Genomic DNA, 19,145 nt, shown 5'->3' on the forward strand with positions numbered 1-19,145 from the left:
GCAACTAAGTCGTCTCATGAAAACATCTGGGATTTTCTGTGAAATGGTTTGGTTTGGTTTTTTTTAATTCAAAGTCAGACCATAAGACTTAAGAAAAGTCTTGCTACTCTTTCGATAAAAAGTGAATAAGCTGTAATTGATGTGTTCATTTCTCAGAATTTCTAAATCCATGAAATGTATTTAATATTTTTGCAAAGTATTTCAGATATTCTGTATTTAGTACTTTGGGGAAAATAGGTCTTTCTGCATTAAGGCGATTTAAAAAACATTTGGTTCAGTTGGGCCTACTTTTCTAGCATTAAATTATTGAATTTCTTTGAAAGCCAAGAATCTAATGACAGGTATCACCTAAACTATAAAAACATGAAGCTGCTCTGGTAATTACTGGTAGATATCTTGAGACATGTCAGACTTCAATGCCTGTTACTCTGGCAGCTAGGTGGACTTTTATGTTGTTTTGGGTTGTTTTTTTTTTCTCTCCATATACCTTAAATTAAAATGATCCTAAAGACTCGGAGAAAATTAAATACTTTAACCTGTGGGGTTTTTAATCATATAATTGTTTTAATTTCAGGACTTGTTTATGAATAGGTAACCAGAAATTGAAGTCTCATGCCATTTAAACTCCTAGCACATAGTGCCATTAATAAAAATAGTCTGGGTATATATTTTTTACCTTGTGCTTTTAAGAAAAAAAAAAAGAGAGATGAATTTTTGTGTGATTGAAATGATGAAAACCTCATTTAAAACAAATTAAGGAGTATTTTGTTGAACTGATTTATTTCCCTACAGCAGAACTTAGCTTAACCTTTTATTTCTTCTGCAAGAATGGCTTTGAGTGTAATTTAAACTGTCAAATGACATTTATCAAATGATGGTTTTACCCTGTAACAGGCAAATGTCTTCCACAAAATTGATTAGCTGCTGACCTCATCCACCCTTTTCAGACCCTTCAAGGTAGATTTCAAAGAGTTGTAAAATAATCACTTCACATTCAGTTTATACTTCAACACAAGGCGTTTACTGTCCCAGTAGCGATACTGTGGCATGTTCCACATCTGGGAAGGAGAGGATGTAAACGCTTGCCTATAGCTCTGCCTGTCACCACCCGGCCTGTCATGCTTTAACCTAAACCCCTACCCCTTCCAAAATAGGAACCGCTTTGGAAATGGCTTTTAACAGGATAATAGAACAAAAAAAAGATTAAGAAACTTCATTTTAAGATTAAGAAACTTCACCTGGGTCGGGCCAATCCTAGGCACAAATACAAACTGGGCACAGAGTGGGTTGAGAGTAGCCCTGATGAGAAGGATTTGGGGGTGTTTATAGATGAGAAGCTCAACATGAGCCGGCAGTGCTCTCATGCGGCCCAGAAGGCCAACCGCATCCTGGGATGTATCAAGAGAAGCGTGGTCAGCAGGTCGAGAGAGGTGATTCTCCGCTTCTACTCTGCTCTTGTGAGACCCCACCTCGAATACTGCATCCAGTTCTGGTGTCCCCACCATAAGAGAGACATAGATTTGTTAGAGCGTGTTCAGAGGAGGGCCACAAAGATGATCCAGGGGCTGGAGCACCTCTGCTACGAGGACAGGTTGCGGGAGCTGGGATTGTTCAGCCTTGAAAAGAGGAGACTTTGGGGGGACCTAGTAGCTGCCTTCCAATACCTAAAGGGAACCTACAGGAAGGCTGGGGAGGGACTTTTTACAAGAGTGTCTACTGATGGGACAAGGGGAAATGGGTTTAAGTTGAAGGAGAACAGATTTAGATTAGATCTTAGGAAGAAATTCTTCAGTATGAGGGTGGTAAGACTTTGGAATAAATTGCCCAGAGAGGCTGTGGATGCCCCCTCCCTGGAGGTGTTCAAGGCCAGGTTGGACGGAGCCTTGAGTAGCCTGATCTAGTTGAGAGGCGTCCCTGCCCGTGACAGGGAGGTTGGATTAGATGATCTCAGCCTATGCCATTCTATGATTCTATGATTTTCTAGATGATTGTGCTCTAGTAATCAGAAAATGCTCTGTTTGGTAAGACCTGCAGGGTGTTCAGTTATCAAGAAGGTGCTGGAAGAATGAAGGGTAACAGTCTGCTAAATGTGAAATTTTGTACCCTCAACAGATTTCCTCTGTTGCATTCTTGTTCTGCTGCCTTGCTTTGTTAAGAGTAATCTATTAGAAGCCAGTGAGCTTCCTTTTGTAAGCATTAACCTACCAGTAAAGGAGTTAACTGTGCCTTGAAGAAGACTGTGGCCCTGTCAAAATGGTGACTCCATGTCTGCACGAAAAGTACCATCAAGTATTTTTTCCTCTTTAGAGTTCTGTGCAAATTTCCTTGCCAAAGAAGAAACTGAGATGCAGAAAGTAAACCATGAACATAAAAATCTCAGAACTGCTGCTGGTGTTAAAAGTTCAATTCTGTTTTTAGACCTCAATAATTTCTTTCTTCCAGACTCTCTTCCACTCCCACTTCTTCCAAAATCTGTGTTTAAAAATACACAAATTTGTGAAAAATGCACTTGACTTTCTCTGAAAGGAACAAACCAGTTGTAGCTTGTTTGTCTCGGCAGATCAGACTGCTGTGAATTGGCTTTAAGTTCAGAAAGAGAATTGGGGGATAAACAGAGCTGAAAAGAAAGTAGCATTTCCACAACTTCAGCCACATCAAGCATTGGGAGGAGCAGGGATTTTCCTGTGTGTGAAACTGCCAAGAACCGTAGCTATGATTGAGATGTTTTATCAAGCTGTTCGGTGTGAAAACACCTCATCTCTCCGTAGGTTCAGCTAGTGAATCTGGCTAGCCAATATGTTAAATAAAAAGGAAATAATATCTATGCTGTGCATTAAAGCTAAGATATTAAATATAAGAAACCACATACAGAATAAAGACTTTAAATAGGAGGAGAGTTTCAAAAGGAACCACTATGCATTGCTAAGTAATCTGCATGTGATTTGTGATGTGCTTGGGATGAAATTTTGGACAACAACGTACACAGCTTCTTCAATTTTGTACAGGTTTTTTGTTGGTTTTTTTTTATGACTAATGTCAGCTGTAATGTGTTACATAGGTTTCTTACTGCAGCATCGTAGTGATAGGCATTAGCTTTTATCTGTTGAACAGGATCATTGTTCTGGCTCCTCCAGCTAAACGTGCAATATATGTTGTAAATTGCCTTTATTATATGCTGCTTAAATATCTCATTGTCTGCTTTGCATACAAGCAATTTATTGCTGCTTGTGTTCTGACAGAATGAAAACTAATGTTTAATTATGCATTGCCCTAGTAATGTGGTGTTTAGGGTGAATGTATCTGAATTAAATAAGGGCCATTAATAATGCCTAACAATTTATGATATATTCATTGCTAGATTTCAAATCATATAAATTAGAGAAGCTTATTTGAAATGTCACCAATATAAGATGGCTTTGTGGGAACACCTCTCTGTGTGCTAATTTCGGAATCATTACCAGCTGAGTCTTACTATTTATTCAATGTCCAGTAGGCTTTTATTATTCCCTTATTTGCAGTTTAATTACAACCTCTGTTTTCCTGACAGTGTGAATTCAATCCTAAACCTGCAGGAGCAAAATGAGTTGCAATCAGTTGGTTTTTGCCTCAAAGCCTCCTTTCGCTTCAGCCCCCTCCCACCTGTCATGGCTGAGCCACAGCCCTGAGCAGGTCCCTACAGCCACAATTTTTTGTACCATCTGTTTTAAGGGGTGATGCCAGTCTAAGACTTTTAAAATTGTTCTTCCTTAAAGCTCATTGTGGAAGATGTCTCCCATCTCACATAACCACCTGATTTTATACCAGTATCACAGAAGGTATTTGAATAAATTACCTAAAGGGAGATTTCTGGGTCACTTATATGTTGTGTGCATGAGTTTATAAAAGTTATTAATAGACACAAAGTATTTATACATAACATGCATGGTTACTGTGCAACTAAAACCTTAGTCATTTACATCTAAAATTATCCATTCTCTGAGGCTATTATATGGGATTTAAATTCCTCAAAGATATGCTAAGCATTGCCTGTTTCAAATAACAAGACAAACTGCAGCAAAATTTTGTATCTGCAACAACAAATCAGGGCAGTTAAAGGATGTAGGTTGCAGGACTAAAAGAACCTTCTTTCTCAGTGTGATGCGTTTATTGTAGAGGTGCTATAAGTGTGGGTTCTCTTAGAAGTAATTGTAATTAAATGAATGTTTGATCCTGACTCCTCAGCAACAAGTCAGTCCTCTGTCCAGTGAGCTCTTTCTGCTTCGTTTATGCATCGCGACTATCTCTTGTGGGAAATTACTCCTTGTTACAATTTTGTTATGTTCAGAAGCACTTAGAGGAAATAGATGTTTCTTATTTCTTATGTAATTATTACAGCTATTGTAACACAGTTTCTGTTGTAATTGGGAATACTGAACTTGCATCCTCACAGTCACGTTTCATTTGCTATTGCTAAGGAAGCTAGTTGTATTAGCTGGTAACATGAAGAGATGCACATAATACTTGGCAGAGGTATCACATGCATCTTACTTAAGATTTTGTGTCACACTTGACTTTCAAGCACAGAAAAAGAAACAAAATTTTCATCTGAGATGAGTTGGAAGGCTCAAAATGTTTTCTTTGTGCTTCATATTTAGTGTCTTTCAGATGTGACTGTTCCTTTACACGGTGATGGCAAAGTGGAGCATTGATCCCTCTGACCTTTCTCTTTCCTTTTAGCTTTTCAAGAGCTGTTTATGGGGGAGTTTTGGATATTGTTTCTTCTCCCTTCCCCCTGCAATGTGGTTCTAGTTTCCACCAAGATCTAATGACATGGGTATGCCTTTCTGTCTTGTGTGCGCTTTCCAATCTGGCCTCATCAAATCTATCCGAAAAATGGACTATTGCACAAAGAACCAGACCTTATACTTGAAAGGTTTAAATTAATTAATGGCCTGTGCCACTGGGAGATGCCATTACTCAGCTGGTGTGCTATACCAAAGGTCATTTCTACTGTGCGTTCATCACCTGCTTTTTTTTCCTCCCTCCTGCTAGAGAGGAATTTCCTAAAATATTAGAGAAATTACTTTTACATACCTTGGAATGAATCTCACACCCACATCCATGCCCCCCAAAAAACCCCAACTGCCCTCTCTCTCCCCCTCCAAAAAAAAACCAAACCAAAAACCTTCTGTTAGCCTGCATTTTTTGCCTGATTTGATATGGGGGATTTGTGTGTTGTGTGCATGCGTTCACATGTTGTAGGGAACTTCCTGGGAGAATTATTTTGGAGTTTTTGTTTAGAATAAAAGAATCTATAAAATATGCAAATACAAGCACATTTGGCTGTGTTATTTCTCTATTCAGGTGACATTTGTAAGGCCTACAGACACAATTAAAACTGCCATTATAGCACAAATTTCAATATTCACAGCATGAAAGCAAATCTATAGGTGTATTCAGGGAAACTTTACATCAGTAAATTAAGAAAGTTAATGCATGTGAAAATTTGGTAATTAACAAATTTTCAAGCAAAGTTTCAAATTGTAGATGGCTCATTTGAAGATCTGTGAATTCAGCATTATTGACAGTATTCAATGGAAGATATTCTTGGGGTCACTTTTGGCTAGGATGGAAATGCATGTAGGTCTCTGTTATCCCTCTTTCAAGCATGGAATTTGTTGTACAATCTGGCAGTCTAAGAGAGTAGGTAATTCCATATAAGCAAATCTGAAGTTTCATATCTCTGCATAATATATCTACTTGTCTCTGGTTTTATTTGTACGACAGCTAGACTAGTTCTGCAGACTCATGAACCTGCCCTGTGGTTTCAGGGTGAGATTGATGTACAGCGATATCAACTGTAGTAAAGAGCATGTATGTTAGATGTAGTGATTTTCCATCGATGTTTTGTTGTTTTATATTGTATTTAATAAGGTGTCAGCATGATTTATTAGGTTTTTACAGCTGTGTTTTCAAAAATTTACTGGAGTTTCTTCTTTCTCTCCCTTTGAAAGGAGGAAAGAGCATTCTCTCTACAACTGCAAGGAGCAGAGCATATTCAGCCCATCCCAAGCATCTTTCTGTTTCCTTTCTCCACCCTGCTATGTAACTGCTGTGCCTCTATCTAGACCTTTTCAGGGCTTTCAGAAGAAGCATTCTGTCATGTAAATTCAACACATTTTATCAGTTTTCATGTGGGCTACAGGGATCTGAATAATAAAAATGAGGCATGGCAGGGAACAGTACTGGAACTTGAAAGTACTGAAGAGTGATGAGGCCGCCTGACCTGCCTGCTTGCGCTGGTTACTTTCCTCTGATTAAGAGCTAAAAGGCTCCTCACTGTTTTCTTATTTTGTTTAACTTCAGTTCTGTAAAAGGTCATACTTGCAGTGAGTGTGGGGTTTTTCCTCCAGTATTTATAAGTTGTAGCTGCTTTGGTGAAGGTTTCTCCAAAAGCCTCTCAAGCAGGATAGCATTTACAACTAACAGCTTTCTAGTTGGAAAGCAGTGTTGGGTAAGCAGTGCTAAGGGCAGAGGAGCACCCTTGTGTTGCTATATCCACTTCTAGTGTGCATTTGTATTCATATAGAGTGGGTTTTCCCTCTAAACCCTGTTAAAACTGCTGAAGCAAAACGTGCTCTGCATGAGCAAAAGGATTTGAACGGGTAAATCGAGATGTGTGACCCGCATGTAGAGCGCCATAAGAACATAGATAAGATGTATGTCATAGGTGTTTGGTGACTGTTGTTGTAATGGGTATCTCATTTGTGATTTGAAAGCACCATCGCAAGCTAACAATTCTTCTATTTACCGTGTTTTGGTTAAAATTTACTAAAGTGAGGGCAGATTAATACACGCAATAGTAAAAACATCCCTACAAACTAGGTAACAGTAAAGTTGTCTACATTTTATCATGAAGATGTGGTCAGAAGTGGATTTCAAATACATGAGAAGAATCCTAATCTTGAGAAGACTGACTTTTTAAAAGACCGACTTTATTTCAAAGCTAGAAAGAATAGATGGTCCCCATAAATACAACAAAATAAGGAAAGCCTTAGAACTTACTTCTCCATCTGTTTCTAAGCAAACATTTAGCTATTTTAGTTTGTCCGACTTGATCAATCAAAAAATTGCCTGAATGCTGTGACTTACAAAAACTGAGCCGAGTTCTGCACTAGTGTAAGGAACAAATCTCTGCTTATTGAGCCCAAAGTGTATGCATTCACATGTAAGCCAAGTTCCACTTTCCTTTCTATAAATAGTTCAAGACACAGACATGTAAGAATACTTCACAAGCTGTAAAGATAAGTAGTAACTCGAAATATAGAATTGACAAATTGACAAAACAAGAACAGTGTGTTGGGATTAAAGCCCATTTTGCTGGCATCCTCATTGACCTTCCATAAAAAGTACACGCCAGGTGTGCTTTGAAGCACTTTTTTTTCCTGAAACTAGTATAAATGTGGAATGTTGGTTGGTTTTTTTTTTCCAAAAGTGTTAATCTTGTGATCACATTTAATCTGGAAAGAATAAAACTGCTTTTGTATTTTTCTTTTACTTAAATACACTCTCTGGACATAAACACAAGAAATAATAGACTGAATAACAATTTCATAATTTAGACATGTGCAACATCTTTGCAAAGACATCAGTGACTAAATGTACTCTGTTTTCTCTAGATCAATGAACTGAGCCATGTTCAAATCCCTGTTATGTTGATGCCAGATGATTTCAAAGCGTACTCAAAGATAAAGGTGGACAATCACCTTTTCAACAAGTAAGTACGAGTAACAGTTCTTTGTAGAAGTGGATAATGGCAGTAATATTTTTATGAAGTACTATGAACTCTGTTATTTTTCAATTCATGGGACTGAAGTTTTGATGATTAAGTTAATCCTGCGATAAACATAACCATCTGTGCTGTTCTGACAGCAACAGCAAAGGCTGCTGGGTAGTATTTTTCCTCCATATGGTTTATTATTGCCTTATGAGTATCTTACCTATTGAAGGTATACCTCTCTTGCTATGATTATTTATGGCTGATAAACATTTATTTGGATATTTTTAAAAATATAAATTCATGTGCATGTACTTTTTATAAATGAAATATTTGAACAAGAATGAGAATTTAAAGCATATATCAAAGCTGTATAACTTTCAGCTTTTTATAATCCATTATACGAAATCATACCAATCACATAGAAGCTCCAAAAGTAGTAAGATCACTACATGTAATATCTATGTCTCTTAAAAATAAAATGCTCCATGAACTTTATGTACAGACATACAAAACAATAAATGCTGTTTTGTGTATGACCTGAACTTTATTCAAGAATATATTTGGAAAAAGGAAGAATTCTGCTACTTTGGGTCTTCTTTCTGTGGCAAAGGTCAAAAATAACTTTTCTTATGTATAAGTCTGAAATTAACACTAGGATATTAAAATTAGCCCTGTACTGAACGAGACAAAATTTTGTAATTTTAGAGCAATGGGAAAGCATTCCTTTCTGCTTTTGAGTCCAGGCTCTGAAGTTATCAAAACTTAGTTGTGTTTATTTCATCCAGTTATGTTGTAGCTTTTTAGAGACAAATATGTATAAATTTATTAAACATTGTAAAGAAAAAGAAAAGAACACTGTGAGACTAAATCTCAATGAAAAAAAGAAAGCATAAGAAGAGAGATCGTAAATCTCCTTATCCTCTGCTTTGTATGAACGGAATTGAGACAGACTACTCTATAGAGTTGCTTATTACGTATGCAAGTGAATGAAGTTGATTTGGTTTTATATTCTTTCAGAGAAAACATGCCAAGTCATTTCAAATTTAAGGAATATTGTCCAATGGTTTTCCGTAATCTAAGAGAGAGGTTTGGAATTGATGATCAAGACTTTCAGGTAAGTTTGCTTTCAAAACACTTAAACTGGTGATACATACAGATTTTAAAGGTTAGTAATGCTGTGTTTGTGAACAAGCGGGTCAATGTGCTGAAATAAAGTTCTTTTATTTTTAAGTTGGAGGAAAACTAAGAGAAAGAGAAGACATTCTTTCTGCTCCTTCCCCTACCTGCAAGCAGAACATTTCTATGTTACCTCTTTGCATACCCTAACTGTCTTCTGGTTCCTACCCTTCTGCTACCTTGAGTCCTCCGTGTTTCCCGTTAGAGTACCTCCCAGTCATAAGCCATGTTATTGAAACTCCAGGGTGATACCACTTGCAATAGGAATTAAAAAATAATGTCTGGACTCTACTGACAAGAGATGCTATATTCAGCTGGGTCACTTAGATAACAGTTGCTTCAGTGCTGTGTCTGTGAGATGTGGTTTCTGAAATGACCACAGCCTTTTTTGTTTGTTTGTTTCTTCATGCTCTTTTTGTTTAGAAAAGAGTGACCTGCCAACTTCATCGTGGCTCCTTTTCCTGTTGTTCAGAGGATCTGGAAACAAATTGCTTGCGTAGAACAGATAGAGCAAAACAAGAAATTGCTCTAGATTTGGCAGGGTTGTTCCTTGCTATCAAAGCTTCTTTTTCTCTTTGCAAAAGAAAGTTCTTGAACTCTGCTTCAGTCTGATTTGCCAATACTCACTAACAATTTCCTTTTCCATTAACTGTTCCTAATGCGTTCTGTTTCAGTCACAGGGATAATGCCTTCTGTGGTCACACTGCAAGATGTCCTGTCCTGAAGAGCACTTGCTTTGTGACCCAGCGTCTGCTTCCTGTCATGCTCTTTTGCTCTTTTAAACTATTTTGATATGGGCTGCAATTGTATTTGTAGCCTGTCACTAAGATATATTAAGAGAAGATATTTAATAAAAGGCTTCAAGTAGCTAAATGAATTGTACAAAATGCATTTGTACAATAACACTCCTGTTCTTGCTACGTAAAGCAGATGTAATACTGCAGCCAAAATCTACATCTAAATCCTTCAACTATCCTTTTTACCAATTTCTATCTTTTAAGTATCAAGCGATGTGTTAGAAATGTATAGATGGGTTAAAACATGCTTGCAGGAGTATAGATGGAGGTTAGGTTATGGATCTTGGTATACGGCCACTGTAACTTTGGTAAGACATTTTGTCAGTAGGTGGAGAAGACGACTGAGTTGAGTTGGTTTCTTTTGATAGCTCTGTCATGATCCTACGTCATTTTTCTTTATCCTTTTTCCTGGAGAAGTGTTTAAGAGGAAATACACCAAGACTCAGGCCAGCAGTTAAAACAGTTACATGAAATGGCACTCCTATTCAATCTTCCTGATGGACCAAAGAGGATCCTATTATTTGGGAAGTTTTTTGATCCTTTTATACGAAGATTTCTTTTCTTGACAAAGGTAAAGGATCAGTGTGTCAAAGAGGAAGGACATGTGATTGCTCCTAAACTTAAAATTATGGTGTCGGCTCATGCTTGCTATCTTTTAGAAGATGTGGTGATGACATTACGAGGCAATCAAAGTAAATATATATTAGGAGACTTAAGATGCTGTCATTAGTTAAAATTGGCAAACTTAGCATAATCAAAAATGTGGCATACCACAGCACTGTGAAATGTTTCCACCTGCACTGCAGTTCCACAACAGAAATTCCTGTTGTAACTGTGTTATGCTGCTGTTTGGATTTATTAATGATAACAATGATAAAACAGTGTTAAAGGATTGTCACTAAATAAAATGTCCGTATTTTCAGATCAAAACCAAAAATACTTGTTTGTAGCTATGTGTTTTGGCTTTTTTGACAATGTAACCAAACAACAATCCAAAAGAAGAAAATGTAACTACAGCCTGGTTTTTGATTCAACAAAATTACATATTAGTTAGAAAAAAATCTTCAATGCTATTTAGTATTTCAAGTATATTTAGTGGAAAACAGAAGATAAGTTAATATTAATTTTGGCCCAAGGGAAGGCAATGTCTGCAACCCAAGCAATTTATCACTCTGAATTCTTACTCTACTGGACTGTTCTGATAAAAAGTTTTTTTAAAAATGCTCAAAGTAGTAAGATATTTTGAACACACTTCCAAAATTAAATTATTTTTACTGAAATACACATAAAAGAAAATGCAAGTAACTCCATATGTAAGATAGGGATTATCCCTATTAAATATAGAAGTTACTTTCATTTTAGTGTTAATGTTTTCTGTGATTTAAAAAGGGAATCTAATTTGACAAAGGGAGACTCACTGCATATACTTTTTTTTCAGATATTTTTCCTCAAGGAAGTTACTCCCATGAATGTTGGTTAAAATGATTGTCTTATATTTAGAGCCAAACATGAATTGGAAAAAGCTTGTGCAATATTGAACTGAGGGAAATCTTATGGAACAGACAGCAAGTAACTTTCTCTGGATAGTTTTTCTAATATAGTGATTTTCAGGATGGGAGTCCTAATCAATTGTGAACAATGTCATTCCCATTATTGAGCAAGATAGGATTGGTTTAGATAAATAAAGCCAATTGCCTTGTTCTTTAGTCAGACACATCAGTTTAAATCAAGAACAACATTAATTTTAAATGTTTTTGTTTTCAGAATGTTCTGTAGATATCCTTGATGAGTCGTTCCAGAGGTCAGCTAGTGCTTACTCATAAGGAAAGACTAAAAAAAACCCTGCCTCATGAAAAGGATTTGGTAGTGTACGTTCTAATTACTGGGCTATACTCATTTTAATTCTTGACATTGTGTTATTCACTTTGTACAGTAATTTTGTGGACTGCTTAGCACATAGGCTTAGTTCACATATGGAATGGTTAATACAGGGATCTTCTCTTACAGAGATTGCCTCTTGTCCCTGAAGAGAGATTTAAATCTCATAAAGTACAGGTTTTTTCCTACAAGTAGACTGACTTCAGAGTCAGGAGAATTCCTTAAATTGAATATGGTTCATGCCGTAGAGGAAGCCATTTAGAGTAATGGCAATCACAATTTTTATAATGGACTCTCTCCCTGCACGTAATGAAAACCAGCTCCTTTTTTTGAGGCATCTTTGGTAACCTGTCCTACATCTGTCTATCTTTCAGAGCTAGTTGGGCATCTCCGAGAGACATTTTGTTTCGTACTGAACTAGAATTATAGTTTCATGGAGATACATGTGTGGTTACTAATACTGCGTGGGGTTTTTTGGTGATTCTTTATTATGGAGAGCGATGTGGAAAATATAGTATGAAGTTAGTTAAACCTTGAATTTTATTCAAAGGTTTCCTATAGAAACTTGTTATGACAAATTAAGTCTTCAATCTAGGTTAAGAAACTACGTTCTTATGTCAAAAAAAATATTCTAGTAGGCCCTGATCTTACTTCTTGGTGATCACATATTACTAAGATGTTTATTGCATCTAATTAAAAAATGGTCTGGCTATTTTTTCTTAGAAAGGGGTACACAAGTGATGATTAGTCAATATGAAACAAAATTGCATTTGAATAATGGAATAACTTTAAAGCCATTTTAAGAACTTACATAGACCATAAATTATCAAAGGGAAAGAGATTAAAGGACATGGAGCTGCTGGAGCGAGTCCAGAGGAGGGCCACGAAGATGATTCGAGGGCTGGAGCACCTCTGCTCTGAAGACAGGCTGAGAGAGTTGGGACTGTTCAGCCTGGAGAAGAGAAAGCTCTGGAGTGATTTTGTAGCAGCCTTCCAGTACCTGAAGGGGGTCTACAGGAAAGCCGGAGAGCGACTTTTTTACAAGGACGTGTAGTGATCGGACAAGGGACAATGGATCTAAACTGAAGGAGGGGAGATTTAGATTAGATATAAGGAAGAAATTTTTTTCATTGAGGGTGGTGAGGCAGTGGAAGAGGTTGCCCAGAGAAGTTGTGGCTGCCCCATCCCTGGAAGTGTTCAAGGCCAGGGTGGATGAGGCTTTGAGCAACTTGATCTAGGGGAAAGTGTCCCTGCACATGCAGGGGAGTTGGAACTAGATGGTCTTGAAGGTCCCTTCCAACCCTAACCATTCTCTGATTCTATAATTGTTTTGCTTTGTGCTGTTAGATACTACAACTAAATACATATGGATCTCAGATTGAAGATAATTTTTAAAAGTGTCAAAGTAACTCTGCAAGCCTGAGCATTAAATAATGACAGATTTTGCCTTGATAGGGTAAATTATATTGATCTTGTATTTTGGTAATGTTGTCTTATTTCATTGAAAGAAACAGGAAAATACTTGAGACCATTAACTGTTTCTAGCAGAAAAAAAAATATTAGAAAACATATGTTGTAAAGTAAATCCCTCACTAGAGTCCTAAATTCATTTTTAAGTTCTGTGTTTCCTCCTCGGCTTTAGACATTGGTTTTGTAAAGGTTACTCTACAGAAAGGCCTTTTTTTTTTATGGGGTAGCTGTTGTAACTTTGGAGTTTCTTTTCAACTCAGTTGACATAATTTCTTACCTTACAAAATCCAAGAGTACAATTCTTGCAGAAGAGTTATAGGACTAGCTTCTGTAAACTGCAAAATTATGCGAGATTTACGGGCAACAGCTAGTTTGATGTCCCCCCAGCAAAGTCTAGAAAAATAGGATCTACTACTGTTAGAAACGCTTCTGCTGCTGTTGCTCTGGAGAGGGATACTTATTTACTCTGCTCCAACACATCTGTTCTTGCTTAAAGCTACTGCTGAGTCCTACATCTGGGTTCTGCTAGGCAAAAGAGAGAGACTGGGTTCTTGCCCAATAAAATACAATTGCTCATACCAGAGGGCACCAGTGTTCCAGTGTAACTAATGAGCCTTCTACTGGGGATGGCGGAGTGCACAACTGATTTCCCTTAGTGTTTTAGTACTTAGTGTAATAGGAGATACGCTCAGATCTGACTTTGCCCGTCTGCAGGGGAAGTTTGTAGAGGTTCTCTTTACAGGACAAAGAATTCATAAAGAACTTTTGGCAGATGGTCTAAAAGTTCTTTTTAATTTAGAGATGCTTATAATTTTCTCTATGTGCATTTTTCCATATAAAAGATTGAAATCTAAAATGAAAATTGAGAATTCTTGCTCTTAAGCAGTTTCCCTAATAACCAACCGTATGAACTCAGTATCTTTCACTTCTGATACGGATGTCTCCTTACATTTCGGAATCTCTCACAGCTTTCTACATAGAAGGATTTATAGCCTAGACTCTAATTGACATCAGAAAAATGCAAATTCTAGGTTCATTTTTCAGAAGTCAGCCTTTAATATAATTTTCTTTTTAAGTATCTGAACTTCAGATCACCAAAATTCTTGTAACCTACGAATATTTTCATTTATTTTGTGTGACTTATCCAACCCTAAGACATCATATTGAGAGCTTAAAAACTATTTTGCAATCTAAGATCATATGTTTCTTCAGACAAGTAAATATTAATCACAGCTCTCTGCTGATGCTTCTGCACTGAAATTCATGCCTCCGTTTATTGGCCCTCTGTTTGGGAAGGAACAATCCACCTCTATCATCAAACTACAGACAACAAGGTCGGCAATAATTATGCCAGCAGCAACCATGTTAGGAGTTTGATCGTCTTCCTAAGACATTATCTTTTCATTTAATGTTTAATAAAATGCATTAAAAAATCTTGGAAACAAGAACTGTTTTGAAAAGAAAATTTGTGTGCCTGGTCTTTTTAGCATGGTAACTCTTTCAGTGCATGAAAAGTTCTTGAGCTCGTCTGTCAGATTTGGTTCCTGTAGCAGAGTATATAGTTTGTGGATCCCAAATGGACATTTGAACTAAGATGTTCAGAACTGCTGACGTCTTATTTGATGTGGGCATAGGCAGTAGTGGTAGTAAGGTGTTGAGGCAGCTGTACTAATAAAAACTGTGGCATTTGTGGTCTTTCCAGCATGTAAAAAATGAAGTTTGCAATCTGAATATTATGTTCTAGGATTTGGTGCCTTAAGTGTGAGCCCAAGTAAGGATTTACTGACTGTGGGACTGAACCTTGGTCTGTGAGGCAACGGAAGTTCTAACCTCCAATTTCCCTTAGTTTTCCCTAGAGAAAATGTTTAATTTGCCTTGCTTTCAGCAGTTCCTTGCCTAAACTAAGTATCATTCACAATTAGGTATTCAAACTAGAAAAACGTAATTTAGCATGTGCTGGCAACATCAAAACAATGAGCTGATAGTTGCTCCCTGAGCTCTTATGGAGATTGCTGTTGAAAGCAAGGCATCAAGCCAAGCTTTGCACGGCTGAAGGCAAAAGGCTCCCAGAAAAAGGGCCCTAACTCTTTCCAAAGCAAGTGCATGCCTTAAGCTGACAGCTCCAAATCCAGACCTACAGTCTCAGTCGGATGACTTGATTTAGGAAAGAATCACATGTTTTATTCATTAAACTCTCATTCAACCAAGTCAAGGAACCCATAATCTTTCTCCTGGAAGGGCAGTTCAGTGCAAAAAAGAAAAAGTTGGTGTTTCGTCTTCCTCTGTCAATGTTTTTCATGTCTTTTGCCACATTAATCACTCCCTGAATGCAATTTGCTTATAAATGTTCATTGGTGTTCAGAGTGTATACATCCACATCTTAACAAGATCATAGAAGGGACTTGATATTTCTGACAGGTGCACCGCAGGACCAGTGGTGTCCTGTTTTCATTTTTTGGAGGTCCCATGACATTCACCATAGGACTTTTGAGGGCCCTGCTTTTAAGCTGACAAGAAATCATCGTGCAGTCTTGTCCGTGCAGCTGCAGCGTGCAGGTCTAATTCATTCATATCCGTCATTCCTGAGGTCTTGTAAAAAGAAGAAAAGGTCGAGGGGAGCTGTAAGCTTGTCTTCATGAGAAGCTGTGCGTGGGCCAGGCAGCACCACTGTAACTGCTGTCCCAGAACAGCCAGGCCATGTGTATGTAATTCCCTAACAGCGATGAGCCGCTGCCAGGCTTGTCCACTGACCTATGATTTCAGTCATCACAGAGCATCATCTGTGCACTTGTTTTTGCCTATTTGTTCATGCAAAGCTTGCCCAGAGGCGCTCTTAAATAGCCTGGGATGTGATCTGGTTTGTCTTTAGGGTACATTGGGCTTGTGAAGCTCGTTTTAGCGTTCCACGACTTTTGGATGAGATCACAGTACCAGAAACCATGGTTTGCCTTTGTCCAGACATCGCGAAATGGGAAAGATTTAAATCAATGAGAAGCTCTTAAGCAGTCAGTTTGAAAGATTACTGTTCTTCTAAAGCTCTCCGTGCTTTATCACCAGAATTTTCCTGTTGCCCTTTTTCTCTTTTTTAGGAAAAGCTCTGACTCAATGACAATTTTTATTAGGCTCCCTTTTTAGATGAGTTACATGAAGTATTTGTATTACATACAACACGTAGTTCACGTGTTCAAAGTTCCTAAAATATTATCTTGTCTGCTAAAGTAGCAGTTAGAAAACAATGACATTTACATTAGATGTGTAAGAGATTAGAATGAGCTAATTAAATTGACCTTTAAATCTCTCCACCCTCTTGGAGGCTGTGGCTAATCCTTGGCCTCCCACTGCGGAGATAAATATCCGTGCTGTGAACGTTTTAAGCAAAGTGGGCAGAGGAGGAAGAGCCTCACCAGCAGTTTGTCTTTGAAGAGGAGGGCGATGCTTTGCCAGTAACAAATATAGCTTGCTATTATGGAGGGAGCAGGGAACAAGCTTTTCCTGTACTTTAGTGTCTCTGCTCCATGTGTTTTCTTACAAAAATGGTTTCAGTTGGAAAAAATAGCTCCAAACAGCTTAACTTGTTGCTCTTATAAACCACCAAAGTCTCTCTGGAAATCAGTCCACTTTTTTTGATCTCTGGTGTTGGTATAACTAGCAATATCAACAGTATCATTAGTGTTACTTAATTACAATAGGCTTCTATTTTTATTGACCAATGTGCAAGGCAAAAATAAACCTCCAAAGGATAAAGCATTAGGTGATGTTTTATCTGGCTCCTAAGGACTCTTGAGGATGACTCTTACAAAAGTGTTTGGTTTGACATTTTGTGACTTTGATTTTTAAAATGCCAATTATTATGAGGCTTTATAATAAAAAAATAAAAATTATGTAAATAATAGATGATTTAGTGACAACAATCAACATTTAATTGTCAGTGAGCAGTTGACATTTCATATTGCAAAAACTTGCAAAACATGCAAAATCCATCCAAATGGCAAAGTGGGATAAAAACAAGGATTTTGTACAAAAACCACTTTGATCGCCTGGTGTTCTGAGCCTATCCAAATGAGATGCCTTTTAATACAGTCAAGTAAATAGTTATATGGATAAAAAGGAGTGCAGAACTATGGAGAGGAAGGCTGCATTGAGGGAGGTAGTAGCTCTGAGAAGGAACAAGAGGTCAAAGAGGACAAAAATTTAGCACTCGTGAGCTCCTGACTGGAAGGAGTAACTGCACCCTTGGGTGGATCAATTGGAAGGTATAACTAAGACCAGAAAGAGCTCTTAACTTTTTTCAACATCTGTTTGTTTTGTACCTGAAACTGATACTATATATAGTTTTGATGTTAGTCATCTTAAAAAAGCATGTTGAAAATTTGGATACAGAAAAATGGTGGCAAAGGAATTTAAGGACATAGAGAATGTTTGTGGTGGCATTGGCAGAGTTTGACCTGCTGCACTTGCAAAAATTAGAATTGAGAAGTACTATGTGAGTATCCTTGCAGAAAAACAATACTAGATACTTTAGGAAAGAATAAGTAGTAATGGCTGGAAAAGGAAATAATTCAAACTCAAAATTAAACTCACCTTTTCAGCAACGCAAACACTGTAGAAAAACTGCAGTGGTGAATCTCGGTCTTTTGAAGTTAGAAAAATCAAGACTGCCTTTCTGCAAGTTGTACCTTGACCTAAAGCAGAAATTTGAGTTCATTTTAGGAATGGCTGAGTGAAATGAAATAGCTTCTGATGGGTAGTGGTTGTGTTGGATTGTAGTTTATGAAATTCTGATGAAGGCTCCAGAATAGCTCCTGTGAACTTCAAAGAATTGTGGATCAGGTCCTAAGAGACCTGTGGAAAAAATTTTTTCCTTACCTAATATATTTTTGCTGTAAGAAATAAAACTCTGTGCAGGTTGCTGAGAGATTGGGAAAGAGAGGCTGAGGAAAGAGAATAGGTCTATAGTAAAACTAAATAACATTTCAGTTAATTTGCTAAAGAATATGCTGTTCTCGGTTGAAATGATGACGTGTAATTCAGGTGTGCTGATTAATTTCTGTATCAAGAACTCTTTGGGAAATGAAATACTAGTAAGTGGTGTAGCTTCTACCCATTTATATTTAAAGCTGCATTTTTATTATCTTATCAGAAATTAATTCTGTGTTATGGGATGGATTCTTTGTGATTTGTAGCCTCTCAGCACTGAAGACCAGAGGAGTATTTCTGGTTGCTTGCCTACTGAGTCCAATATACGTGATATTTTTTATATTGATTTATATAAGGGCAGTGAGACTTCCAGCCAGTGATTTCTCAGAGGGAAACTATTTGGGAGAGAGAAGGAGGTATGTGAAAGAGAAATTTATCTAGTAGAGGTATCTCTGAGCTTGGCATGTTAAATGTGTCTTCAGTTGTATAAGTAATTACACAAGTAATTTAGCATAGTCTTTAAATGACCTCATAAAAGTATTCACACTTTAAAAGTACAAAACCTTTTCTTTCTCCTGAGACCAAAAAACCAGCAGGCACAAGATTAAAACTTCACAAATGAGAAGTGAATGGGGAATTGGCAGAACATGCACACTCGGTGCAGGAGACTTGCAGTGAGTTGCTAAGTGAAGCTGCTAAGTGGAGCAGGGTATGTGTGGCTGACAGATGTTTTAATTGTGCCAGAGGACTGAGGCACACCGTGGCGGAGTTGGAGAAGGCTGGGAAAATCTGAAGGGGACAGGGCACTGTGACCCTCTTCTCTTTGAGTTTTGTGCTCACTAACACTATAGTATAAACAGATGATTTCTTAACACCTGTTACGGCTAATGCTCCAACGTTGTACAGCTAGATGCGTGCTCCACTGGTTCCTGATACAATGTGGAAGTGCTGTGCAGTAGCAGTTAAGTGGTGGTAAAAGGGTTGTTAGATCATCAAACCTGTATCTTTTGGAGGGTAAGAGTCGGGCACTTTTTTCTCTATATCCGAAGGATATCCTTCCTTTTCTGGCTTTGTGGCTCATAGATCTGTGCTAAGTGAGGAGTGGCTCGTTTCCCATCTGTTCATACGCCACTTAGTCTTCTCCTAAT

The 19,145-nt window shown here is 37.6% G+C and overlaps 1 protein-coding gene across 1 annotated transcript in view; it reads left to right on the plus strand.

Annotated features, from left to right (window-relative positions):
* PIP4K2A (phosphatidylinositol-5-phosphate 4-kinase type 2 alpha) overlaps positions 1-19,145 on the plus strand; it is a 118,316-nt gene that overhangs the window by 59,008 nt on the left and 40,163 nt on the right. The window contains exons 2-3 of the mRNA XM_086614328.1: positions 7,659-7,756; positions 8,777-8,873. Coding sequence (XP_086470454.1) covers positions 7,659-7,756; positions 8,777-8,873 — 195 coding nt within the window. The remainder of the gene's footprint in view (positions 1-7,658; positions 7,757-8,776; positions 8,874-19,145) is intronic.

Source organism: Tauraco erythrolophus, chromosome 7, assembly GCF_009769465.1.
Source record: "Tauraco erythrolophus isolate bTauEry1 chromosome 7, bTauEry1.pri, whole genome shotgun sequence".
In the NCBI taxonomy this organism is placed as follows: domain Eukaryota; kingdom Metazoa; phylum Chordata; class Aves; order Musophagiformes; family Musophagidae; genus Tauraco; species Tauraco erythrolophus.